At 47.4% G+C, this 26,225-nt stretch overlaps 3 protein-coding genes across 11 annotated transcripts in view; all 3 read left to right on the top strand.

Moving 5' to 3' along the window:
• The window catches only part of APOA5 (apolipoprotein A5), a 1,899-nt gene extending 1,029 nt beyond the window's left edge, over positions 1 to 870 (top strand). The window contains 3 exon segments of the mRNA XM_023744295.1: positions 110 to 183; positions 185 to 217; positions 219 to 870. Coding sequence (XP_023600063.1) covers positions 110 to 183; positions 185 to 217; positions 219 to 806 — 695 coding nt within the window. The 3' untranslated portion in view covers positions 807 to 870.
• A 4,064-nt stretch (positions 871 to 4,934) lies between these two features.
• On the top strand, positions 4,935 to 14,113 carry ZPR1 (ZPR1 zinc finger). Of its 3 annotated transcripts, XM_006102946.3 has the most exons (14): positions 4,935 to 5,127; positions 5,241 to 5,402; positions 5,708 to 5,798; positions 6,137 to 6,207; positions 6,828 to 6,914; positions 7,063 to 7,185; positions 7,513 to 7,560; positions 7,742 to 7,808; positions 8,177 to 8,247; positions 9,300 to 9,389; positions 9,829 to 9,939; positions 10,589 to 10,675; positions 12,495 to 12,560; positions 13,245 to 14,113. In XM_006102946.3, exons 1-14 carry the CDS (start codon positions 4,969 to 4,971, stop codon positions 13,374 to 13,376), a joined length of 1,365 nt encoding a protein of 454 aa, XP_006103008.1. In that variant the 5' UTR covers positions 4,935 to 4,968; the 3' UTR covers positions 13,377 to 14,113. The 3 variants fall into 3 exon arrangements, with proteins under 3 accessions (XP_006103008.1, XP_014323809.1, XP_023600086.1); XM_014468323.2 differs by lacking the exon at positions 10,589 to 10,675; XM_023744318.1 differs by lacking the exons at positions 12,495 to 12,560; positions 13,245 to 14,113 and having other exon boundaries at positions 10,527 to 10,658.
• BUD13 (BUD13 homolog) overlaps positions 13,838 to 26,225 on the top strand; it is a 28,945-nt gene continuing 16,557 nt past the window's right edge. Inside the window, exons 1-6 of one of the 7 annotated variants that reach the window (XM_023744313.1) lie at positions 13,838 to 13,973; positions 18,032 to 18,428; positions 20,209 to 20,302; positions 23,553 to 23,637; positions 24,611 to 24,681; positions 24,799 to 25,375. In XM_023744313.1, the coding sequence (XP_023600081.1) occupies positions 18,286 to 18,428; positions 20,209 to 20,302; positions 23,553 to 23,637; positions 24,611 to 24,681; positions 24,799 to 25,375 (970 nt within the window). In that variant the 5' untranslated portion in view covers positions 13,838 to 13,973; positions 18,032 to 18,285. Of the gene's footprint in view, positions 13,974 to 18,031; positions 18,429 to 18,506; positions 18,522 to 20,208; positions 20,303 to 22,094; positions 22,254 to 23,497; positions 23,638 to 24,610; positions 25,376 to 26,225 lie in introns of those variants that run through there. The other 6 variants (XM_014468327.2, XM_023744314.1, XM_023744316.1 and 3 more) reach the window with 6 other exon arrangements.

Genomic DNA, 26,225 nt, shown 5'->3' with positions numbered 1-26,225 from the left:
CTCACCTCTTCCCGACATCAGGTAGTGCCTTACTCGGATAGGGAGGTGTTGCAGAGTGCTTGCTTAAAACTCCCCACGTCTCTCACGAAGCTGAGGACCTCTAAACAAGGTTCCTTCAGGGAGCAGGTGCCCTTGCGAGTGCAGAACAGCAGCACGCACCTGCCCCTGGTCGGGGAGGACACCTAAGGCCCAGCTGTTGGTCGGCGTGGTCGAGGTGGAGGAACCTGCTGCAGGAGATGCAGAGCAGCCTGGTGCACCACACCGGCCGCGTCAAGCAGCTGTTCCACCCGTACGCCGAGCGCCTGGTGAGCGGCATCGGGCAGCACGTGCAGGAGCTACACCGCAGCGTGGCCCCGCACACCGTGGCCAGCCCCGCGCGCCTCAGCCGCTGCGTGCAGCTGCTCTCGCACAAGCTCACGCTCAAGGCCAAGGCCCTGCACGCGGGCATCCAACAGAACCTGGACCATCTGCGCGAAGAGCTCAGCGCCTATGCCCGAACGGGCGGGGAAGGGGCCCACCCGGACCCCCAGGCGCTGTCCCAGGAGGTGCGCCAGCGCCTGCAGGCTTTCCGCCACGACACTTTCCTGCAGATCGCCGCCTTCACCCGCGCCATCGACCAGGAGACGGAGGAGGTCCAGCAGCAGCTGGCGCCGCCCCCACCGAGCCACAGCGCCTTCGCCCCCGAGTTCCTCCCCGCGGACAGCGGCAAGGCCCGGAGCAGGCTGCAGGCCCGTCTGGACGACCTGTGGGAAGACATAAACTACAGCCTTCGTGACCATGATCTGGGCCATGGAGGGGAGCCCTGAGGGCCTGTTTGTCCGGGCCCACTTCCCAGCTCCTTGTTCAGGGAGCCCCAAGCATGGTTCAGTCCTCGACAGTGGCCTACTGGGCAGAGGGTGGAGGGCCCTGCAGGATGGGTGAGGCCACCGAAGGGGCAGTTGTCCCTTGCCTACCCAGCCTCCTGCGAGTGAGTCCCCAACCCAGATGCATTACACTCACCAGGATTTGCGAACCTGGCTTCCCGTGCTCATTTGGGAGTCCTCCCGAGTTGCCCCATTCGGTGCTGGCGGGAGTGGGAAGGGAGACAGGCGCTCTATGCGGGGAAATTAAGTGCCAGCCCGTGGCCATGGTGCTGGAAGCCTGTCTCTTCAGGCCCGGGCTTGGCTGCAACCACTCTGGCCCCCTGGTGGCCACTACTGCAGCTGTCCGGAGAGCAGCTCCTCTCCCCAGGGCTGCCACGACAGCTTCTGTTGGAGAGAAGGGAGAAAGGAGGAGAATGTGAGGAGAGAGCATGTGACTGTGTGTGTGTGTATCCCTGCGCGCTCTGATGCTGGTGGGTACAAATGGTGGGAGTTGTAATGGGAGGGAGCAGGGCCCATATTTTCTTACATAGCTCTGCTTTTAAACAGCTGCCCACGCCTCCAAACTGTGGGGGCTTCCTAAACCCTCTGGGGAGTCTACGAGGTGCCCTCCCCATCTCTGACGCTCAGACTGAAGCCTAGACTTCTGACTCCATTGAAATAGATGTTTATAATGGAAACTGGTCTGCCTGGTGTGACTCTCATTCGGACCATGTCTGAGAGCAGTGCCCTCACCACTATCCCCAAATCACACCATCGGCCACTCCAGGCCCCTGCTGTACTTTCTCAGGGACCCCCTTTCAGTGCGAGTCTGCCAGAGGGGCCTGGGCCTGGCTGTGCTCTGCTTTAGGGGAGAGCTGTGTTGGCCTGGGGGTGGGCGTGGGGCTAGCGACCTTCCTCTGCACCTGCATCGTTCTCGGGCCGGCTTGGCACAGGACAGTGTGCCTCACCTGCAGGCTCCTGAGGTGGCCTCTCCCTTTTGTTCCTGCTGTTCCAGATTTTGAATGGCCCCTTTTTATGACACTGGCCCTCTTCTTGGGAACCCCAAACTCTTAAACCCCCCAGTCCCCACATATAGATTCACTTGGAGGCAATGAAGCTCCTCATAGGTCCTCTGAGAACCCTGAAGCTGGGGGTAGGTGAAGTGGGGGGGTAGTGGGCAGGGTAAGCACGCCCCTTCCAGCGCCCTTTCAGTCCAGCTCAGTTGGCCCTGTACCTCCACACTCCTCCTAACACAGACCCCACATGAAGCTGGCTGCATCATGCCGCAGCCTAGATCTCTACCCAGACATCTGGATTTAGCAACAGAACTGAGAGCGGTACCCAGGGAGAGGAGGTGCTGGAAAGGAAAGTTTACCCCCCTCCCTCCAAATAAAAGGTGTTTTTGCTGTTAGGAAACTGGGAAGGGTAGTCAGAGGGAGCAGATGTGGTAGGGATGAAGGGGTGGAACTAAAACTGAGGGTTGTGTATTTGAGGCTGGAATTTGGGCAGGTGTTTATGAGGACAGAAATAGGGAGTGAGAAAAACAGAAAGGGAGAGAGGGACTGAGGGACTAGAGCCGCAGCATCACCTGGTCCAACAGTGGATCGAAGGAAGCCCAGGATGTCGGCAAGAGGCCTGGTTCTTGTGGTCAAACACTGTGGCCAATAGTTAGAACCCTGTGCGATGGAGACACTGTGACGGAGCGAACACTGCCCTGGCTCTGGGAGGATGTCCTGGTGAAGTGACACCTGAACTGAGGTAGAGGCAAAGCCTGAATCCGGCTATGGAAGTTTGGGTCATATAATCCTGGCAACAGGGAAGCCCCGTACTGCTCTCTAAGGGCCCAGAGTTGCCTGGTCAGGGTGGCTCAGCTGCTTGGGCGTAGGCCGGTGAACTGAAAGCCTGCCTTTGCTGGCTGGATCCCTGGTGGGTGTGCAGGAGGCAGCCCATCAGTGTTCAGTCTCACATCCTCACATTGATGTTTCTCTTCCCTCTCCCTTCTTGTGAAGGCCTGGGGTGGGGGTGGGGCGGGGGTTGGCTGTAAGGGGTTAAAGGGGGGAAAAAGGTGACATATGTAATACTTTTCAACAATAAAGAATTATTTAAAATAAATAAATAAATAATAAAAAACTAAAAAAAAAACACATCAGATAAACCCAAATTACCTGTACTCTTCAAAAATGCCAATGTCATAAGACACAAAGACAGACTGAGGGACTTCCAGGTTGAAGGAAACCAGAGACCTGAGAACTAGGGGCAATGCCTGGTCCTGAATCAGATCCTGGATTGGAGAAAGAGTTGCCATGGAGAACATCAGAGGGACAAGATGTGGAATTTGAATACAGACTGTATCTATATATATAAGCCTAAGCGACCGTTATGAACAGACGACCAGATGACTGGCCGGTAGCTATGACGTGCACTGACCACCAAGGGGCAGACGATCAATGCAGGAGCTGCCCCCTGGTGGTCAGTGCACTCCCAAAGCAAACCTCCCGTGGTCCCTCCCCCTGCCGGTCTTCCCCGATAGGCCCCAATTGGCCCTGATCTCTAGCCAGGCAGAAGGACTGGACCTGTGCACAAATTCGTGCACCAGGCCTCTAGTCCTATATAATAAAGTGGTAATATGCAAATTGACCATCACACCCTTGCACAAGATGGCCGCCCCATGTGGTCACAAGATGGCTACCCCCATGTCATCACAAGATGGCCTGCAGGGGAGGGCAGTTGGGGGCAATCGGGCTGGCAGGGGAGCAGTTAGGCATCTATCAGGCTGGCAGGGGAGTGGTTAGGGCAGGGGTGGGCAAACTGGGGAGTGGTTAGGGCAGGGGTGGGCAAACTTTTTGACTCGAGGGCGAGGGCCGGAACAAAAGAATGGACGGAGGGCCGGAACAAAAGCATGGATGGAGTGTTTGTGTGAACTAATATAAATTCAAAGTGAACATCATTTTTTTTAGTTTTATTCATTTTTTTTTTTAGTTTTATTCATTTGGCCATAGTTTGCCCACGGCTCGCGGGCCGTAGTTTGCCCACGGCTGGGTTAGGGGGTGATCAGGCAGGCAGGCAGAAGCAGTTAGGGGAAATCAGGCAGGCAGGCAGGCGAGCGGTTAGGAGCCAGCAGTCCTGGATTGTGAGAGGGATGTCTGACTGGGCCTAAACTGGCAATTGTACATCCCCAGGGGATCCCAGATTGGAGAGGGTGCAGGCTGGGCTGAGGGACACCCCCCCAACCCCCCAGTGCATGATTTTCATGCACCAGGCCTCTAGTATAGATAATAGTACTGTATCAATGTTAAATATCCTGTATTTGGTAATCATAGTTTGGATATGTAAGAAAAGATTCTTCTTCTCCCAGCATGTGTGTTGGGAATATATTCTGAAGTATTCAAAGGTATAGATATTATTGTCTGCACCTTACTGTTTTTTAAAAATATATTTTTATTGATTTTAGAGAGGGAGAGAGAGAGAGAGAAACGTCAATGATGAGATAGAATCATGGATCAGCTGCCTCCTGCAGGCCCCACACTGGGGATCGAGCCCACAACCTGTGCATGTGCCCTTGACTGGAATCGAACCAGGACCCTAAGTCTGCAGACCAATGCTGGTATCCACTGAGTCAAACCAGCTAGTGCTGCAACTTACTCTTTAAAAAAAATTTTTTTTATTGATTTTAGAGAGGAAGGGAGAGAGAGAGATAAAAACATCAATGATGAGAAAGTATCATTGATTGGCTGCCTCCTGCATGCCCCCTACTGGGGAACGAGCCCGGAACCCAGGCATATGCCCTTGGCCAGAATAGAACCGGGACCCTAAGTCAGCAGGCCAATCCTCTATGCAGTGAGCCAAACCAGCTAGGGTGCAACTTACTGTTAAAATAATTGTGTGTGTGTAGTGACAAATGTGGCAAAAGTGTTCATAATTATTGGATTAAAAAATAATTACTGGATTTGGATAGAAACTAAAAAAAAAATCAATTGAAAAATCTAAAAAAAAAAGGGGGGTGGGGCCCAGAGTGGGCCACCTCCCTACGAAAGGGCGGGGCGGCCGCGGAGGGAAGTGCCGCCGGAAGGGGCGGGGCCACGGGAGGCCAGGAGCCGGAAGCCGCGGCGACGCTGCGCGTGGAGCGATGTCGGCCGGCGGGACGGTGGAGCCGGGGCCCCCGGGGGCTGCGGCCGCGCCCTCGCCCGCCCCGGCCCCGGCGCGCGTGTTCCGGCCCTTCAGCGCCGAGGACGAGGGCCAGCAGCCCACGGAGATCGAGTCGCTGTGCATGAACTGCTACCGCGACGTGAGGCGCGGGCGGGCGGGAGGGCCGCGGGGGCACCGGGGGTGAGGCCCCTCGGGGTCGCCAGGTGGGGAGCTGGGTTCACTGGTTCTCTCCTTGGCTTTCTGCTTCCCCAGGGCGTGACGCGCCTGCTGCTCACCACGATCCCCTTCTTCAGAGAGGTGATCGTCAGCTCCTTCTCCTGCGAGCACTGCGGCTGGAACAACACGGAGGTCCAGTCGGCGGGCAGGATCCAGGACCAGGGCGTGCGCTACACGCTGACGGTCCGGGCGGCCGAGGTGAGAGCCTGGCGCGGGGCGGGCGGCGGGCCCGGCGGAGTGAATCCCCTGCGTGTCCACGCCTCCCTGTCTCCTTAGAAACGAAGGGGTGCCGAGGCTGACCAGGTGGGAGGCCGACCAGGTGGGGCGTGTGCAGGGGCTTTGTACATTGTTGAGAAGGCGCCACGTGAGCAGGACTTAGGCGGGGAACTCGCCCCACGTGGGCAGCAGGGGTCTGATGGAGGGCAGCCTGGCCTTCCCTGGGGGGGCACTGCTGGCCTCTGACCTCTGACCTCTCTGGCCTGCACCTGCTTCTCTCTGACCAGGACATGAACCGGGAAGTGGTGAAGACGGACTCGGCCACCACAAGGATTCCAGAGTTAGATTTTGAAATTCCTGCCTTCAGCCAGAAGGGAGGTAAGTTCAAGGTCAGGTATTTGGGCTGCTTATGCGTAGCTGGACCCTTACTCACTGTCTTGTAAAACCCCGGCCAGGTCTAGTGGCTGTGTGTGGGTTTGGTAATCGTTGGGGTCTTCATTGACTGACCTTCAGCAGAACACTTAGCTAAAGCAGTTTGAGATGGTGTTTACTTACAGGGTTTTGTCATCACTGTTGTTAGAGCTGAATGGAACTTTGTTGCTAGCCTCATTTTACAGATGAATTCAAGGCCTAAGGAGGTCACACGAATTGCCCGGGGTCACACAGGCACTTGAGAGCGGAGCCCAGACTCCCCTGTCCTTTGTTCTTATTCCCAGCTTTGACCACTGTTGAAGGACTGATCAGCCGAGCCATCTCTGGCCTGGAGCAGGACCAGCCCACTCGAAGGGTGAGCTGGGGTATTCTGATTGCAGCAGCTCAAGGAAGAATTACTTACATGCATCTGAATAGAGTGTTCAGCTTTCCACTAGGTGAACTGTCTGACAGAACTTCGGGAGGACTTTTAGGGGAAGTATATGGCGATGCCATAGCTGCCGAGATGTTGCATACAGAACATCTACTGTTCTTTCCACTTCGCCTGTGCCAGTGTATATTCAGGCCTGTCGCCGCCAACAGACTATGTATCATTACCGCTGAAGAGCCTGTCCTCCCTTAGGTTTAGCTATGCTTTCCGAGTGTTCCACTGTCTGTTTATTATGACAGAAGTGATATAATTACGTATTAGTCATCTGTCTTCCTAACTAGCTGGGGAGCCCCATGAGGGGACTCATATTTAACGTGGCACGAATGCCTGGTTTAAAGGGTTGAATGAGTGAGAAAATGAGGCTCATCTGGCACCACCCATAATCTTCAAATTATGTGCTACATCTTCTTGTGAAGTCTGAGTCTCTCTGTTCCCACTCACGCTAAGGTGATGATTTCCTGATGGAAGTGACTCGGGCACGACAGGAAGTGAGGGCATAAAGGTCTATGACCAGGGCTGATACTTTTACTCTCGGTTCCTGTCAGGCAAATGAAGAAGCCGTCGCTGAAAGACTGGATGAGTTCATTGTCAAACTGAAAGAGCTGAAGCAGGTGGCCTCTCCTTTCACCCTGGTGAGTATTGAGGGTGTCTAGGTGCCTCAATTTAAGAGAGGAGAAACCGTTAAGACTGTCTGGGATTTTTCCACTGTGGTGCCTGAGTGGGCTGATGGTAGGTGGAGGATTTTACATGGCTTATAATTAATCTTAACCCGTCTGTTAGATCATTGATGACCCCTCAGGGAACAGCTTCGTGGAAAACCCTCACGCTCCCCAGAAAGATGACGCCCTGGTGATCACACATTATAACCGGACTCCGCAGCAGGAGGAGATGCTGGGGCTCCAGGTAAGCGAGCTGAAGAAGCCAGAGAGGAGTTGGTGGAAACTTACTTTGCTGCTGCTGCCCTGTGTACCTATATCAGCACGTTTGTGCTTCCCATCAAGCTCGTGTCAGGGCTTAGGGTGCACTTTACAATAAAGGACGACAATAGCTTTGGTCTTTCCTTAAGCTCTGTTCTTCCCTTGATTGGGGCTTTGCTTTCTAGCTTCTCTGTTAAACTCATGAGGTGGCAGCTGACAAAAGCAAGCCACAGCATTTTCCCGCGCTCCAAGGCAGGGGGTCGGGAGGCTGAGATACATGTGCAACATGTGATTTGCATCTTTGCTACTTTAGGCAGAGGCGCCAGAAGAGAAGCCGCAAGAGGAAGATCTCAGAAACGAAGTGAGTCCCATTGGCTACTGTGGAGGAAGGAGCAGAGTTGTGAGCTGAGACTGATGCTGTTCAATGGCTCTCTTCCTCTCCACCAACACAGGCGACCACCGCATACCAACTGAATGCTTTAGCCTGACAGGGCTCACCTGCTGGGGAGGGCTCACCCCCGCATCCCCATGTTGTGTTCCAGGTGCTGCAGTTCAGTACAAACTGCCCAGAATGCAATGCTCCAGCTCAGACCAACATGAAGCTAGTTCGTATCTTTCGTCAGGCAGTTGGGTTGCTCCTCTGACTTGGGTGTGAAGAATATCTTCAGGCTGGAGACCACTGCCTTCATGGAAAACACGTTTCATTCTGAGTGATGAGGATGTTGCCTGTGATGAGGCCACACCTTGGCTTCTGGGTTTACAGAGAGAATTGGGCTGTAGTCTTGGCTCCTTCGAGTGGCCTGGGCCAACATTTGTGAACAGGAGGCACCGTGGGTTGTGACCTTGCCCTCTTCTGGAGGACTAGGGCTGCTTCTTGGGATCTGTTTCCTGTAGTCCTGGGACCAGGGTTTGGGTTTGTTCTTCTCAGAGGGTGGTCTTGCTATCCTGGAAGCAGGTTCCCTTAACTCCAGCTACAGAAATCCCCCACTTTAAGGAGGTTATCATCATGGCTACCAACTGCGAGTACTGCGGTCATCGGACCAATGAGGTGAGGGCTCCATTGGTTGGGAAGACTAACTTGAGGGTGACCTCTCTAACCTTCACCCTTCTTAAATCTGCTTTGGGATGAGGGGAGTGGGGGATGGGTCTTTCACTTAGGCTTAGTGTAGGGCAGCCGTGGGCAAACTACGGCCCTCGGGCCGGATCCGGCCCGTTTGAAATGAATAAAACTAAAAAAAAAAAGACCGTACCCTTTTATGTAATGATGTTTACTTTGAATTTATATTAGTTCACACAAACACTCCATCCATGCTTTTGTTCCGGCCCTCCGGTCCAGTTTAAGAACCCATTGTGGCCCTCGAGTCAAAAAGTTTGCCCACCCCTGGTGTAGGGTGAGGGGCCATTGAAGGAACTGGGAATTGGCTTAGAGGAGAAAAGTTAGAGATAATCATAACTTGTTTATCTTCTATCTGCCTAATCATAACTTGTTTAAGACCTCCCTCCCTCTCTGTCCTCATCCAAGGACATGTTTCCATTGATTTTAGAGGAAGGAAGGAAGGAAGAGGAAGAGGGAGAGAGCGAAACATTGATGTGAGAGAAACAATGATCAGCTGCCTCCCATAAGCACACTCGTTTAAGACATTTTCAAGTTTGGTTTTAAGGAACAGGAGCCAGATTTTGACTCAGTAACATTTTCGAAGTTCATAAAAATAGAATGGGCTGCCTTGGAGGGCTGTAAATTCCCTTTCCCTGAGTCTATTCAAGCATAAGCTGTTAAATTCTTAAGCCAGAATATTATAAAGGGGATTCACATGTTGGATGCAATTGAATGTCCCTTTCAAATCCCAATAATCATTTTTTTAAAGATAAATTAGAGTTTCCTGTCACCTTGGGGCGCGTTTTGGCAGGTGCTGAGCACTTTGCTCCTGGCGCACTCGGTGTTTTTATTTGGGTGACCGCTGCCACTATTCATTTAGAAGGCTCTGTGCTTGGTAGCCTTTAGCGGGCCTGATTGGTGGTCCAAGCCGACCCTGTGAGGTCTGCTGGGCACGAGGCTCGGCTCGGGGTCTTCTTGCTGTTGCTGACTACTGTTGTCTGCAGGTGAAATCTGGAGGAGCAGTAGAGCCCTTGGGCACCAGGATCACACTCCGTATCACAGACCCCTCAGATATGACCAGAGACCTGCTCAAGGTAACAGCTTGTGTGGGAAAGTGACCGTCTTCCTCACGTGACTTGTCTCTCGGGGAAATTGTCTTTTTAAATGATGTCTTTTGGCTGTGTGGTGCCTCCTTACTTCTGTGAGTGGAGGCTCAGAAGGCGACCCACAAGCTCTTTCTGATGAGTGGGCAGCTGTTTGCTGGCAGTGTCTGTGAGGCTCTTGTCTCTGGCCTCTGATGACAGAATACCTGGCAGCTTGGAGCCATGACTCAGTGTCCCTTTATTAGTTTGGTTCCATTCCTGTGGTACATAGCATAGGAGTGAGTCCAGCTTTAACTAGAAAGTCAGAAAACGGGGACGGTTGACTTTGTCCCCAAACTGTCACAGGCGGTATTAATGTGGCAGGAGGACTCTGGTTAGCTTTCTCTAGTGGCTCCTGATTTAGAGCTTATGCTGACCTCTCATCTCACAGTCTGAGACGTGCAGTGTGGAAATCCCAGAACTGGAATTTGAGTTGGGAATGGCTATCTTTGGAGGCAAGTTCACCACACTGGAGGGGCTGCTGAAAGACATCCGGGACCTGGTGAGTAGTGCATGGCTACTTCAGCAGTGCTGCTGTGGGGAGGGGCTAGGGGACCTCACATGTCCTAGTTTTGGGAGCTGATAATGGGTTTTTTTTTTTTGCCTTAAAGCTGATTTAAGAGACTTAAATTTATTTTGGATTGTGAAGATAAGTTTATGGGAAATTCTGATTGAAAATTCCTAGCTAGGCCTTAACTCTGAGACATGTGTGGTTTTCATTTCACTGTAAAATGAGGGGTGAAGGTCCTTTCAGCATCTAAAACTCCCCAACATATATATGCATTGTCGACTCAGCCCATATATTTGTCCTCCTGATGAATCATTTCATTTAATTCTCAGTCGTTAGGCATTTTGTCTTCGTAAATTATACTTTGCATTTCTTGTTAAATTAGGACTAGGGCTCACTCATATTGTAAGAACATGTTTATAGTTTGTTTCACACGGCCAGTTGCCGCCTTGGCAGATTAATCCATAAGCTCTTAGGAATAATCAGAAAGGTGGTTATGGGATAAATGAAGACCATGCTTCCCCGACTGGACAAGCTGTAGGAGTTGTACCAGAAGTTGGCTTAACTTCCACCCCGACCAGGCTTATGGTCAGACCTATAACACAGAGCCAGCGTACAGCGGTGTGGGTGACGTTTGTTGCAGGTGACCAAGAACCCTTTCACTCTGGGTGACAGTTCCAATCCTGGCCAGGTGGACAAGCTGCAGGAGTTTAGCCAGAAGTTGGACCAGGTGAGAGGACTCTGGCTGGTCAGTACTTGTGGTCCTGGGGCTCCAGTGAACGAGAGGCTGCCTACCCTTTCTTGCTCCCTTTTAAACATTTAACCAGCGTGTTGGGGATTCTCCTGGTTTCCATGTCCCATGTCATCCTCTTTCTCAGTTTCCTCCCTTATGTTGTTGGAGGATCTTCTCCACTAGTTTCTTGAGAAAGTGCGTGGGAAGTGAGATTTCTGGGACCTTACATGTCTGGAAATTTCGTTATTCAAGGATTCAGTCACCCTACATTGATTAATGGCTGGGAATAGAATTCCAGGATGGAAATAATTTTTCATCAGAATCTGAAAGACATTGCACTAATGTCTTCCACGTTCCAGTTTGGCTATTTCGAAGTCTTCAGGCATTTTGATTTCTGATCTTTGTATATGACCTGTTCTTGTACTGCTTTGTCCCTGTGATGGGGAGTTCCAGGATATGCTTTGGTGTGGGGTCAGTTTGCAACCACTGTGCTAAGCACTTGGTAGGTCCTTTGAATCTGGAAACTCACGTGGCTCAGTTATAGGAAGCTTTTTAAGGTGATCCTTTTGAGAATTGCTTCCTTTCTGTTCCTTCTGAAACCCTGTGTTTTGGAATATTAGACTGACTTTCTGGTCTTCTGTAAAGTACTTATCCTTTGTCCAGTCTTCAGTTTCTTTGTGTTTTCTCTACTTGAGGAGATTACCTCAACTTTATTTTCCAATCTTTTAGTTGAGGTTTTCATTTTCACTAACATTTTTATTTTCTAAGAGCTTTTTTTGGTCTTTGAATACTCTTCCTCTGCCTTTTTAGAAAATAGTATAAGGATGTAGCATTTTTTTCTTCTTGAGAATATTAATGTTGGGCTTTTTTTTGGCACTTTATTTTCCTTGCATTGTTTCCATTTCCTCTAAGTTGTTCTTTGTTTTGTTTTGTTTTTTTCATGTAAATGTCTGTCTTTCAATATTAGGGGCTTTGATGTCTGGTAATCATTGGTTGTCTATTTAAAAGTAGAAAACTAAAAAACCCGAGTGGTGGTGATTTGCTGACATTGGGCTCATTGTAAGGGATTTAGTTTGGCCTCGTTGAGGTAGCGCCAAAGCTAGAGTAGTTAGGTCTTTCTTCTTAGGCTGGTCAGGTTCCCGTCGGGGGTGCTCCATTTCCTGGTCTCAGGTGTTCTGGGAAGAGGGCTGGGGTATGTCTGTTTCCAATAACGGTACATTCATTTAATCTCCTGTCTTGATTCCCTCCCCTCTACCCTCAACTAGGCCATGGCCCCAGTCCATAGTGTGTTGTGGTATCTTCACTGAATCCTTCAGTCTTCTGCTGGGGTAGAGGAAGGGCAGTCCTTCAGTCTTCTCGGATAAAAGTTGGCCTGTTTGGAGTGGGAGATGAAATTGGGGATGTAAAATTGTTTCTTAAATAATATCAAACAGTTCTTATTTTATTTATTATTATTTTTAATATCTTTTTTTTAATCGATTTCAGAGGAAGGGAGAGAGGGAGAGGGATAAAAACATCAATGATGAGAATCATTGATCGGCTGCCTCCTGCATGTCCCCTACCCGGGCATGTGTCCTAAATGGGAATCCAAACCTGATCTCCTGGTTCATGGGTCGACACTCAACCACTGAGCCACACCGGCTGGGTGTAAACAATTCTTACTTTAGATCTTCTCCACTCTACTTTTAGAAGTACCTCATTTCACCAGTTCATGAAACTTGGGCATACTGCAGTGTAAATTGGCTTGATTCTCATCTGGTAGACTTAGCTTCTCCATGCTTTGTAAAATTTACATACTGTATTCTCTCCTCTTTAGATCATGGAGGGTAAAATGAAGGCCCACTTTATTATGAATGATCCAGCAGGAAACAGCTACTTGCAGGTACAGTAGACCTTCCCTTATATTTCATGGAGATATGTTTTCTGACTTTCCTTGAACATGTATCATTTCTCCAGAAACTGAGACTTGGTTCTAAATGAACTGCTCTTTATCAAGGAACCTCTTAGCAGAACTTAGAACATAAGGGAGAAAGGGGGGAATGTGGGAGTGGTTGTAAGTGTGTGTCAAGAGTGAAAAAAGGATACTTCTAGGCTCCTTCCTTCTAAAGTCTAGTTGTCCCCAGCTCTAAGTCCAGTGATGATGTTTTCATTCTGCAAGTCTGATTGTGGAGTGAGGAGAAATGGTCCCTTGTCCAATATAGGAAAACTGAAAGGCGTTAAACTGACTGGGGAGATATTCTGGTGATTGACAATAACATTAATATTTAATGAGCAGTTATTATGGGTCAGGCAAAACTGTTCTAAGGTCCTTGCATGATTAAGACTATTATTACACTCCTCATAAGAAGGTGCAGGTAGAAAGTATTTTAGGTGGACTGTTCCCTAATTCTACTCCTGGCCCATGTGGCCTCTGTTGCTTCCCACTAGTTGAGCCTAGTCATGGGGAATTGGTGGTGCTTAGAGTAAAAAACTCAAGAGTTCTGCAGAAAGTGGGCATTGGAAGCAGCCTGGGGAGGGAGGATAGCAGGATGGTATTGGCACTGATGATCTGTCCTTGGCCTTCCAGAATGTGTATGCACCTGAAGACGATCCGGAGATGAAGGTGGAACGTTATAAGCGCACGTTTGACCAAAATGAGGAGCTAGGGCTCAATGACATGAAGACGGAGGGCTATGAGGCAGGCCTGGCTCCACGGTAGCAGTGGACCGTTTCCCAGCCAACCTCCTGTACTGCTTAGACCACAGGCTTACTTATTACTATTAGAAAAGCGGGGAGTGGCCTCCTCAACTGCTCCTGTGGGGAGGGCATCTGGTCTGAATCAAAGATCCTGGCACACTTTGTAAACTGTGTGTGGTGCAAGTGCACCCCTGTTGGGTATTTGACCTTATTTTGGAGGTTGTGAGTCAGCTTGGGAAGAGACCTGGAAGCGAACTATGAGGAATGTCACTATCACTTTTTCCCACAAGTCTTCGCCCTCTGTCCACACCGTGCTGTCCTCTAGAGCTGGAACTCTGAAGCTGAAGAAGGTGGAAGACAGCTGCAGCTGGAGTTTAGGTGTTGGTTTTGGTTGTACAAAATACTGACTCTCCACACGAAGGGAATCTTCCGAGGGAGGGAGTCCAGCACAGGTGAAGAAGTTCTCATTAAAACGATGGCTGTCAAACTGCACTGGCCCGGAATTCACTGTCCTTAATTGATATGCTGGTAGACTCCACCTCCTGAAGAAAATTTTCTCCAGTGTGGCCACTGTAATTTGGAGATTGGAGCTGGCATTTCGTTCTTCCTTCACAGATGTGTGAGTGCTCACTTTGTGCCAGGCACACACTGAACAGTGAACAAAACAAAGTGCTGCTTTCACGAAGCTTGAAGTCTAGTGGGGAAAATGGACATTGGGGGTGGGGGTGGATTGATAATAAACCGATAAGTAAAACAGTAGGTCAAGTGGTGATTAGTGTTATGGAGGGATGTAAAAGCAAAGAAGGGGTACGGATAGAGTCAGAGAAGGTGGGGTAGTTATTTTAAATAGAGTAGTCAGGGAAGGTCTTAATAAGGTAGAAATTCCACATTCAGGCAAAGCCGAGGAGGTAAGAGAATAAGCCATGTGAATAGCTGGGAGAGGAGATTTCCAGGCAGAGGAAACTGCAAATGCAAAAGCTCCGAGATTGGAAGACGTTGACCAGTTGGGGGTGTTTGGGAGCCTCTAGTCCCGCTCTTACAAATGGAGAAACAGGTTCAACCAGAGAGGGACTTGGTTGTGACTTGGCACTCCGTGGCCCAGGCCCTGGACTCCCCAGCGAGTGCTCTGTGTCTGCATTAACCACTGATGACTCCTGCAGTGCTGGCTGCAAGGTAGTTGTTCAAGAAAGACCTGTGGATTGAAATACTATGGCAACCCCTAGCATTTTGTGCTGCAAACGTAGCTCGGAAGAATTGCCTTGGTAGTGCCACTCTACTCTCGCTGCTCTACTGCACTATTCTCAAAGATCACAAGCGGGATTTTCCACTTGGGAAAATGTTCTAGTTTTCCATTTCTGTCACATTGGACAGTGGACCATTTCTCTTCTCAACCTGTCTCTTCTCTCGTGATGCTGCATCCCTGCTTTCCCCTGTACTTCAGACATTCCTTGTGTGGAATGTCCTCCTCCCTCTTAAATGTATTTGTTTACAGAGGTTCAGTTTTCAGACATCTCTCCATAGTGAATGCTTTGGCACCTTAACTACTTCTATGTAGGACTGACTCCCATACATGTAGTTCACATTTTTGTGAGCAAGAGTTTTAAGAATTTCAAGACTAAACTTAGCAATGACTCAAACTATAAAGCTACAGCACTTTGAATAGGCTTCTAAGCAAGTGCTCTACCCTATTAGATTGCCCATAGATGTATGTCCAACTGACTTGGGGATCTGTGTTCCCCAGGCCGTCTGTTTGATCATTTGGTCTCTTAAATGACTTTCCCTATGGGATGGTTGTGCTTGAAAGATGGGCCCTGATGTCAGGTTCATTTCCCATTGTGAAGGGGAGAAAGTGGCATTTGGTTTATCGCTGTCTTGTGAGTTTGGTGTTAGGCAATCTCACAGATTCCATCCAGTTATTGGGAATGATAACCTGAGTTTCTGAACCAGGAAAGACTGACTGAGGAGAAGGTACCAGACAGATAACCCAGCTGAGGTACCACTTGCTCTGATGGCCAAGGCCTGGAAGCCTTCAGTTTCATACTCCGCTCCATCCAGTCTCACTATGCAGCCTGATGGGGGTGAGTGTCCTACCCCCCAGCTCTGGCACATGGCATGTGGTTAATCTGTTAAATGATAATTCTCCGCAGATGCTTGCAAATTTCCCATCCTGTATTGAGCCTTGTTAGGTGACTGGAAGTAGCATGGGTAACAGGTATGGGAAGGGTCCTGCTCAAAGGCCAGGGGAGAACGGTCAAACCGCCAGCCCAAGAACATGTAGATTCAGGTTCACAACCATGATAGACGGGGAAGGTAGAGTTCGTTTGTGAGGGCACTTCTACTTCATATTTCAAGCATATTAAATACAGCCATATTTAGCCAATAGAGCTGTGAACACAGGTATGGAGTGTACATCTGTCATGACGTGAACATGGAATAAATATGAAGGGCAATTGACTTTGCTAGTGGAGAGTGTTAATGGGTTCAGTAAGACTCATTGTAACGTTAGTATGTGTCCTTTGTACATCTGGCATCTCAGTTGTAGCACACTGCAGGGGATGATTCCTCTTTAAATTTAAGGCAGTGTGTTTAAGACACTTGGCTTTATTCTTATGTTTAAAAATGTTTGCCCATGTCTCTGTATAGGAGAATGGAAGTGTTTTCAGCTGAGGAGAAGGGTGCTGGCTGTGTGTGTTTGCTCAGGATTGAGGAAGCCCTTTAGTGCCGGCACCTCTAATGCCTCAGTGTCCTGGTCTGTTAAATGGGGGTAATAAAAGCAGCCACTTAGTAGGGTTTTTGTGAGGATTAGTGAGTTAGTAATTGTGCTTTTATCTATTTTTTGTTAATCCTCACACAAGGATATTTTTTCCATTGACTTTTTAGAGAGGGGAAGGGATGCAGGGTGAGAGATCGATGTGAAAAAGACACATTGATTGGTTGCCTCCTGCATGTGCCCGACCAGGGCCAGGGATTGAATCTGCAACCCAGGTATCTGCCCTTGAGTAGGAATTGAACCTGTGACCTTTCAGTGCACCGGCCGATGTTCTAGCCACTTATCCACACGGGCCAGGACGTGAAGTGCTTTTAGATGTATTTTCTCATATTACAAAAATTTTAAGGTGTGTCTGTTTCTGCTTTAAACCCTTTCTGGGGAAAAGCTATAAATAAAATCCCATTTTAAAGATGAAGAAACAGCCTCAGAGAGGTTAGGTAGCTTGTGCAAAGTGGTATAACTGAAGATAGAAATGGGCTGATGGAGCTGAGAGGACTACACTGCTAATGTGCGCTGGAGTAGAAATAGGAGCGTTTCCAAATTGTCTGCTGACCACAGGGCTGTGGAGTTCAGTTTGAGGTACACCAAAGGGATGAGCAGCCAAGGCAGGGTTGCATATGGGTACCGTTGGGCCCTCCAGCTAGTGAAGCCCTATGTTGGTCCAGTGTTCCCTTCCCACAAGCCTGCCTTCCTTTCTGGGCCTGTGCTGTGACCCTCAGTATAGCCAAGTGGTTAGAAGCTCAGGCTCCAGTGCAGTGATCTCCAAACCTATATTTGAACATGTATCCCAAGATATGTGTATTTGTAAAGTGTAACAATACCTTCTTGACTACTATACTTTAAAACAGTGACAGAAATTTAACTTAAGAAATAAAAAGAAAATAATTTATTTCAGAAACATTGGGTTACATCTTGCATCCCACTTTGCTAGTTTCTGCTTCCAAGGGTCGGCTAAGTTGGGCAAATTCCTTTAACCTCCCCAAGCTTCAGTTTTCTCATCTGTAACATAAGACTAATAAAACTATGAGGATTGTGAGGGTTAATTTAGATAATTCAAGTAAAGCTTTTAATGCCACAAGAAGAAAACTCTTTCTCCCCAGAACCTGAATATTGGAATTGAGTCTCTCTCACTTCCCCTCTTGCTGTGCTGGAAGTATCCAGGTCCCTTCCATTGGCCAGGTTCTGTGTAAGAGACAGCCAGGGGCTATCACGGTCAAACATGGGCAAATTACACAGCTTAGAAGCCTCTACATTCTTAATAGTATTACATTTGGTTTGGAATTCCTGATTTCCTCTCAAAAAATTTTTAAAAAAATTTATTTCAGAGAAGAAGGGCAAGGGCGAGAGAGAAACATCAACGATGAAATAATCTTGACTGGCTGCAACCCGGGCATGAGCCCTGACCGGGAATCCAGCATGACCTGGTTCCTAGGTGGATGCTCAACCACTGAGCCACGCTGGCCTGTCAGATTTCCTCTCCAATGGTAGTTGGAAGCCTGAGAGCAGATTCCTTCTTCCTAAATACACTTACACTAATAAAACCAACAATACTATGTGCCAGACATTGTTCTAAGCATTTACAGTCCTCAGTTTGTTAAATAACCTGCCCAAGGCCATAGAGCAGGGGTCCTCAAACTACGGCCCGCGGGCCACATGCGAATACAAATATTGTATTTGTTCCTGTTTTGTTTTTTTACTTCAAAATAAGATATGTGCAGTGTGCATAGGAATTTGTTCATAGTTTTTTTTAAAACTATAGTCCGGCCCTCCAACGGTCTGAGGGACAGTGAACTGGCCCCCTGTTTAAAAAGTTTGAGGACCCCTACCATAGAGCTATTAGTTACGGAACCCAGGTCAGATACACCAACGCTAGCGCCTGTCTGTAACCACTGCATTATGTTCTGAAGGTGCCGGGCCGGGACCGCGTGGCCACGGCCTCACGGCCACAAAGCGCCCGCTGTGTGGCTGCTGAGTGGGCAGACGGTGGACAACGGAGGGATGCGGACCGACGGCGAGCCCACACCATCCCGGGAAGCTCGCGAGAGCTCGACCCGGCCGCTTCCGCCGTCCCCGGCGGCCCGCCACTTCCGGTTCCGGCGCGTCCGTTTTGCGTCGCGGAGTTTGACACCCGCGCCGAGCCGTCGCCCCGCCCCGCGCTGCCATGGCGGCAGCCCCGCCGATCTCCAAGGCCGAGTACCTGAAGCGCTACTTGTCCCGGGCCGATGCCGGCGGCCCCGCGGGTTCCGAGTCCATTCTCAAGCGTCGCAAAAAGCGGCCTAAGCCTGGCGGTGCCGGCGGCAAGGGGTGAGTGGGTCTTGGCGGGGCTGCCGCCCCCATTCCTCCCGTCTCCGCGGCCCGCCCTTCCTCGATCCCCGCCGGGTTGAGGGCCCCGCTGGGGTGAGGCTCCCCCCCCAACCCCCCCCGACCCCGACCCTGGGCTGAGGGCCCCGTGAGAGAGAATCACTGATCGCGCCCCGGGTCTTGTGTTCAAGCCAGACTGTGGCCTGCATCCCTTTCCCCGCCTCTGTAGCCTCCCGTCGTCTCCGGTAGAGAATGCGCCCTGTGCCCCGAGAGACGGGCGAGCTCTCGGGCCAGAGCCTCTGTGCTTGGTGCTCAGACCCTGCCTGCGGGGCCGCCCTGTCCCCACTTCCCGCTCTTGCCACCTGCCGGGCGCTGTGGGCGTTTTAGACGCATATGAATTCGTAAGCTTTACGTTGCTTCCGTGAAGTAAGTAATGAAGCCTTCGTGGGTCAGGATGGGCGCCAGATCCAATATAACTGGTGTCCCTTTAGGAAGAGAGAGGTTTGGCGGCCGTGGCTCCGTGGTGGAGCGTGACCTGTGAGCCAGGAGGTCACGGTGCGATTCCCGGTCAGGGCACAGGCCGGGATGCCTCCATCCCCGGTGCAGCCGATCAGTGATTCTCTCTCATCATTGATGTTTCTTTCTCTCTCCCTCTTCCTCTCTGAAATCAATAAAAATATATTATTAAAAAAAAGAGAGAGGCTTGGACACAGAGACAGGCCTAGAGGGAAAAGGACCATGTGAAGGTGGAGGCTGAGCTTAGACTGTGCCCGAGCCAAGGTGCCTGGGCCGCGGGACGTTGGAAGAGGCAGGGAAAGGGTCCCCCCTGGAGCCCAGCGGGCTTTGCCTTGCACATACCATGCGATTTCAGACTCGGCCTCCAGAACTGAGGGGATATATTCCTGTTGTTTTAGGCCACCCAGTCTGCCCTAGGAAACGAATATATCTTGTACCGCCTACTAAGTCCATAGCACGGATCCATTGTCTTGCCTGGTTTGGCTTTCCCCTTACCCTTGCCTCTTCCTTCCTGCCTCTGACTTGAGTGGATTCTTGGGAAACAGTACCTTGTAGTGAAAACAGCTTGAGCTCTGCAGCGACACTGATCAGAGAGTGAGTCCTCGCTCTGCCACTTTTCAGGCTGTGTGGCTTCGGGCCTCTCAGCCTTCGTTTGCTTATCTTTGAAATGAGAGCAATACCGGATTATATCACTTGTATTAAATGGTGGTGGTTGTGGTTAGAGATGTACAAAGTGATCTTGGCTGTTCAGGGAATAACTGTTCACCCATGGCAGTCGTTGTTATTTGCAGTCAGTCCTAGTGTATCTGTGTGACGAGTATTTACTGAATACTTCTTATGCCAGTTGCTGCAGGGTGTCGAGGATGCCAGTCTGAATGAGAAAGCCTTAGTCCCTATCCTGATGGAGCTTGTAGTCTAATGGGATACAGGCTTTAGACAACTAATTGATGTATTTCCTTTGTGGTAAGTGCAATGAAAGTACTTCAAGAACGTGTAACGGGTTCTTAGATGGGAGAGTAGTTAGGAAGGTATTCTCAAGGAAGTTATATATTAGGTTCTTAAGAATGAGTACGAGTTTCCCAGTAAAGAATGAGAACAGTAGGTTAGGCAGAGAGAAGGGACTGAGTGTGTGAAAACTGATGTGGTAGACCTTGCAGGATCTTGTAGGATTTTGAGCTTTATCCCGAAACCAATAGATAAGTGTGCATAGGCTGTTACCCAAGAACGTTTCTCCTTTTTTATCCGCCCCCCCCGCCCCCCCATTTAGAATGCGGATTGTGGATGATGATGTGAGCTGGACATCTATCTCCACCACTAAACCCGAAAAGGAGGAAGAGGAAGATGATGGAGACTTGCCTGTGGTATGTATCTTTTGAGGCTGTAAGGACTTTGAAATTCAAGCCTTTCATCCTCAACTCCCAGTGCAGGGCAGGGTTGTAAGAGGGAAAGTTGGGCAGAGAATACTTCCAAAGAAGTACTATCTTCTTTTTTATGGAAGGGCCCATCAAACTAAAAATGGGAACTAATCCCAGAGAGAGGCAGGACTCCTCCGCATCAGTGATAGAGCTATGATAGAACTAGCCAGGTTCAATGTGTTGGGATGGACCTTAAAAACAATGCTCAGGTTCAATAGTAGGGAACTTTCTCTTTGTTTCTTTCATTCATGATTCAACTAAACTTTAAAATTTGTATGCTCTTGTGTAAGTACTGGAGATATGTGGATTAATAGAACATAGTGTCTGTACTCTAGCGGTCATACTCTAAAATGGGACTTTCAAATAATTTCAGTAATATGATAAATGTTGGAGTTATATTTCACATATGTACCAAGTGCTATTAGAGCACAGGGGAAGCAGGCCACTTTTTATTCCATTGGGAAATTCTATGAAGGATGTAAATATCTGATATAAATTTTGAAGATAAGAACCAGGTGGACAAAAGCATAGGCAAATAACCTAGCATTGGTATAGCCATGGAATCTATGCCGAAAATAACTGAGAAACAGGTGAAAAGGAGAGTTTGTTGATAGGCTGAATTGTAAAGTTTTAAAGATGAATTCCAGATGAGTATATTTAATGTTAATCCCCAGCATATTTTACAATAGATTACTTAAAAGATGATTTGTTAGTAATTAAAAGGGAAACAGTGATCAAAAGGAACCAGAATGTTAGAATCAACCACTTAAATCTAATTAATGTTCACAACATATGTTTTTATTTTTTTATGTTATAAAAGCCAAATATACTTATTATAGAATATTTGGAAAGCAATATGGGACTATAGAATATTTGAGAATTTTAAGAAACATGAAAGTTTTAAAAAGAATATAAAAATCACTTATACTGTGACTATCCACAGGTAACAACTTCTAACATTTAGATGGATATCTCTTTAATTCATAGATTATACATACTTTTATTTATTTTTTTCAAATATAATTGGGATCATACTGTACACATGGTTTTGAGCCTACTCTATCACTTAATAATATATTGTGAATACTTTAGTAAGACTTTCAAATATTCTTTGAGAATGTGATTTTTAATGGTTGCATAGTAGTTCAGTATACATATTGTTTTTAAATTTCTATTACTGGACATATGGGTTGTTTCCTTTCTTAAAATATCATAATGCTTTGATAAACATTTTGTTCACAAATAATCCCTTATTCCCATGAAGTGAAATTACAGCCCTTTTGAACTATAGTCTCATATTGCTTTCCAAAAGGTGGTACCAATTCACACTCCCACTAGCAGTGTATGAGAATGCCAGTGTTTGCATTTCTTCATCAGTACTTAAACATTACAACAGCAACAAATTGGCAAACCTATAACAGTTTGGCAGGTAAACAGTGGTATCTAGTTTCTTTGAAAAATAGTGAAATGAATAGTTTTTCTTATGTTTGTTGGGAATTTCTGTTTTATGAAATTCTTGGTATTTTGTCCATTTTTTAGAAAATTGGGATTTTAATTTTTTTTTACTTATTTGATATTTATATAAGAATATATTACCTGTTTTACATGTCATAGGTATGTTTTATCTTTTTCCTTTTAATTTATAATAGTTTTGACATGTGAAAAATGTAAATTTTATGTGATCCTCTATTAATTTTCCTTTATAATATTGTCTTTTGTCCTGTGATGGCCCCAAAAGAAAACAAGGAAGGCTTTAGCCCCACTGCTCTCTATTCTGGTTAAACCAGATCTTGGTTATTGAATTCATTTTTATTACTGCAAGACCATCACCACCACCAGAAATAATGGCAAAATAACTAGGACAACCACAATAGCAGTGGCAGCACAAAAATAATAGGTATAATTTACTGAGCATTTACCATGTACAAGCACTGCTATGCTTACATGACCCATCTCATTGAGTCCTCAGAGCAATCCTTTGAAACCTGCTTTTACAAATGAGGAAATTGAGGCTTAGAGAAAATAACTTGCCAGAGGTTACACAAATACCAACTGGCAGACCTGGGGATTTAGATCTCTGTTCATCTTGCTTGAAAGCCTGTGCTTTTAATGCCCAGTGAGAGGTCTCAAAACTAGGTTATATGAGGAATGTTGGTAGGGTCTTTGGAGAAGAGAAGTAGAGAGGAATTACGACCTGGGTTTGAATTCTAGTTCTGCCTCTTGCTAGCTTGTGATATTGAGAAAGTTATTTAACTTTGCTAAGTAATAGTTTGCTCTTTAGTATTGTGGACCCTTTCTTTGCAGGGCTATTGTGAGGATTGATTGAGATAGTAAAATGCAAAACAGTGCTTTACGCATAGTTGCTATTCTGTAACGAGAATTTATGATGCCAGACATCTTTGAAAGTCTGTCATGTAGCAAGAGAGAGGATCAGTTTTCAGAGGTCAGAACTAGGGCCAATGGGAAGAAGTTAGAGGAAGGTCGATACCAGTCTGATAAAACTAAGAACTTTCTAGCACAACCTCAAAATATAGTAGACTACTAAATAACATAGTGAGTTTCATGTTAGTGAATTGATTCTCTGACAGGGAGGAATGAGTGAATAATCATTTATCAAGGATACTCTAGAGAATATTCCACATTTGTTTGGCAGTTTGAATGAAGTGAAATGTGGTTCTCTCTCTCTCTTTAATAATTCTGATTCTGTGTGCATCTTAATGACTTCTTTTTGTTGGCTTCAAGAGTGCCTGCCGTTGTAACTACCTAATACAAGGAAGGTTTCAGAGGCACCCGGAGCCCTTATGAGTGAGTGACAGGCACGACGAGGAGCCTGCCTGTTTTCACTCTGCATGCAATATAATAAGAATAAAGCGGGCAAAGGAATTTAGCTTTTATCTTACAGGTGGCAGTCGTGTCTGTGGCAAGTTGGTAAAAAAGTTTGTAATGAATGAAATTAACTTTTGGAGGGAAATTGATTAGTCGGAGAAAGATCTAGAATTAAACCATCCACTGGCAATCAGGTATTTATGGAGCACACATAACTGAGGACCACTGCATGGATCTTCATGGCTGTTTTGGGTCTGTGTGTGCGATGTGTATTAGGAATGGGAATGGTTATAACTTCAGGTTCTTACACAACAGTGCTCCTTGGCTGGATCCTGTGGATGTCCTCAATGTAGTGTCCTCATTGCCACAGGTGGCTGAGTTTGTGGATGAGCGGCCAGAAGAGGTAAAGCAGATGGAAACGTTTCGTTCCAGTGCCAAATGGAAGCTTCTGGGAGGTGAGTTCCAACAATAGATAAATCTAAAGCGGAAGCCTTTTTCTTTTATTTTTTTTAGAGGGGCGCATTGTTTTAGTTTGTCACTGATCCTGAAAAATATGACCCATGACCTCATTTCCTGCTTCTGCTACCTTAGCCTCTGTTCTTAGAATGTTCATCTGCATATTTTAAAGATTGCATGTGGACTCTGGAGTCAGACAGAGCTGGATTTGGATATTCACTCCACCACTTACTAGCAGTATGACTTTGGCAAATTATTTAATCTTTTTGAGTATCAACTTTCTTATCTATAAAATGGGGATAATCTTTATCTCCTAGGGTTTGAGAATTAAATGAGGTAATCTACGTTGGCATGTAGTAAGTGATCAGTAATGCTGATTATTTTTTGCTGGTGATCTCTCCCCCCCAGTAAGGAGCGCAGTAGCATGGATTAGTTGACAGCACTCATTTTTATGTGGCACAGATTTAGTGAACATGCCTTTTGAAAGAAGAGTAAGTAAAAACTCACTCTTCTAGGCTAACTTTTCTAGGCTAAATTTCAGTAGGAGCCTCTGTCTGGGAACTCTACACAAATAAGGTTTTGGGAAGAGCATTGGGTTGGGAGATAGAAGACTGGGGTTCTAGTCTGTCTCTTCATCTTGGAGTTGTAATCTGAGGTAAGAAGCCATTCAGCACCTTGGAGCTTCTATTTTCATGACTGTAAACAAGATGCCTGCCCCACTTGCCTTACAAGGTATAAGATGAAAAATGTATTTAAAATGCTTTGCAAATTGTGTCTTGTTAGGCAAATAAAAGAGATTATTTTTAAGATGTTCATGGGTGCTGGGCCCCTAAGCAAAGGAGCTGTACAGAGTAGTTTTGGGCTTTCTGAGTAGTTTTGAGGTGTGTGCTGCTGGGGCATCTTTTGAAACTCTGGGTACTGGTGGTGAACACAGCGTTTGTGGGAATCTGACTCTTTGCTCTTTGTGTTTAGGCCACAGTGAGGATCTACCTTCACACAGGCATTCCCGCCACGACTCCCCGGACCCTTCTCCGCCTAGGAGGGTCCGCCATGACTCCCCAGATCCTTCTCCACCTAGGAGGGTCCGCCATGACTCCCCAGATCCTTCTCCACCTAGGAAAGTCCGCCATGACTCCCCGGATCCTTCTCCACCTAGGAGGGTCCGCCATGACTCCCCGGATCCTTCTCCACCTAGGAGGGTCCGCCATGACTCCCCAGATCCTTCTCCACCTAGGAGGGTCCGCCATGACTCCCCGGATCCTTCTCCGCCTAGGAGAGCCCATCATGATTCACCAGATCCCTCTCTGCTCAGGAAGCATTATCGTCCTTCAGGTGTATCTCCTAGAAGGGCCCGTCATGACACACCAGATCCATCTCCTCCTAGGAGGGCCCATCACAGTTCCTCAGATATTTCTCCTCAGAGAAAGGCCCGTAACAGCTCCCCTGACACCTGTCAACCTAGAAGGACTCTTGAATCCTTGGACACATCAAAGCTCAGGAGGGCCCGTCATGACTCCCCTGATTCGCCTCCTAATGTTCCTCATTCACTGCATAGAACCAAAAGCAGTAAAGCCCCAGAAAGAGCCTCTAGCAAAACTTCTCCACATCGGAAGGGGCCAGGACCCTCTCATCCCTCAGTCCCGAAGAACAGCAAGTATGAGTGTGACTCGGACCTCTCTCCACCACGAAAAAGGCAAGCAAAATTTCATTATGGAAATAAACAGCATGATTTCAAAGGTGAGCATTGATTGTCCACGAGAGGGACTTGTTCCCTAGGCACTTCGTTTTGAATCTTTTACTTTTTAGGTATTTATGTCTTTAGAAATGAGAATGAAGTTTCTTAGGAGAAGTTTTAAAAATTATAGGGCCGAAACCGGCTTGGCTCAGTGGATAGAGCGTTGGCCTGCGGACTGAAAGGTCTCAGGTTCGATTCCGGTCAAGGGCATGTACCTTGGTTGCGGGTACATCCCTAGTAGGCGATGTGCAGGAGGCAGCTGATCGATGTTTCTCTCTCATCAATGTTTCTAACTATCTCTCTCCCTTCCTCTCTGTAAAAAATCAATAAAATATTAAAAAAACAAAACTATAGGGAAATAGTGAGAGGTTGGGCTGAAGAGTTAAATATTTACAGTAGAAGGGAAGAAGTTTTTATATATCCTTTTGTTGTCCTCACCGGACATAAAAGTGCTATATGTTTGTTGTAGAAACATCAGAATGTCTAGAAATACATAAAGAAGCAGAAAAAAATCATGCGGACTTCTCTTATTCAGAGACAATCACTAGTGTTGTAGCCAATGTTCTTTTTAGTCTTTTCTCTATTCATTTTTAAAAAAGATTTTTTTGTTGATTTTGAGAGAGAGAGAGAAAGAAACAAACATTGGGCAACCCTTTGGTGCATGGCACAATGCTCAATCAACTGAGCTACCTGGCCAGGACTCTCTATTCATTTTTGATATAGTTCAGCCCTCTCTGTGCACTATCTATGTGTTGCATGCATTATCTTGCCTGGTTTTTTCACTTATCATTAACTTCCCCATGTCATAAGAACATTTCTTTGTTAATGTAATTTTTATTGTATTACATAAAT

Source organism: Myotis lucifugus, unplaced genomic scaffold (assembly GCF_000147115.1).
Source record: "Myotis lucifugus unplaced genomic scaffold, Myoluc2.0 scaffold_448, whole genome shotgun sequence".
Classification (NCBI taxonomy): Eukaryota; Metazoa; Chordata; class Mammalia; order Chiroptera; family Vespertilionidae; genus Myotis; species Myotis lucifugus.
Note: the sequence above shows the minus strand (reverse complement) of the source record. Positions and strands in the feature narration are given on the sequence as shown.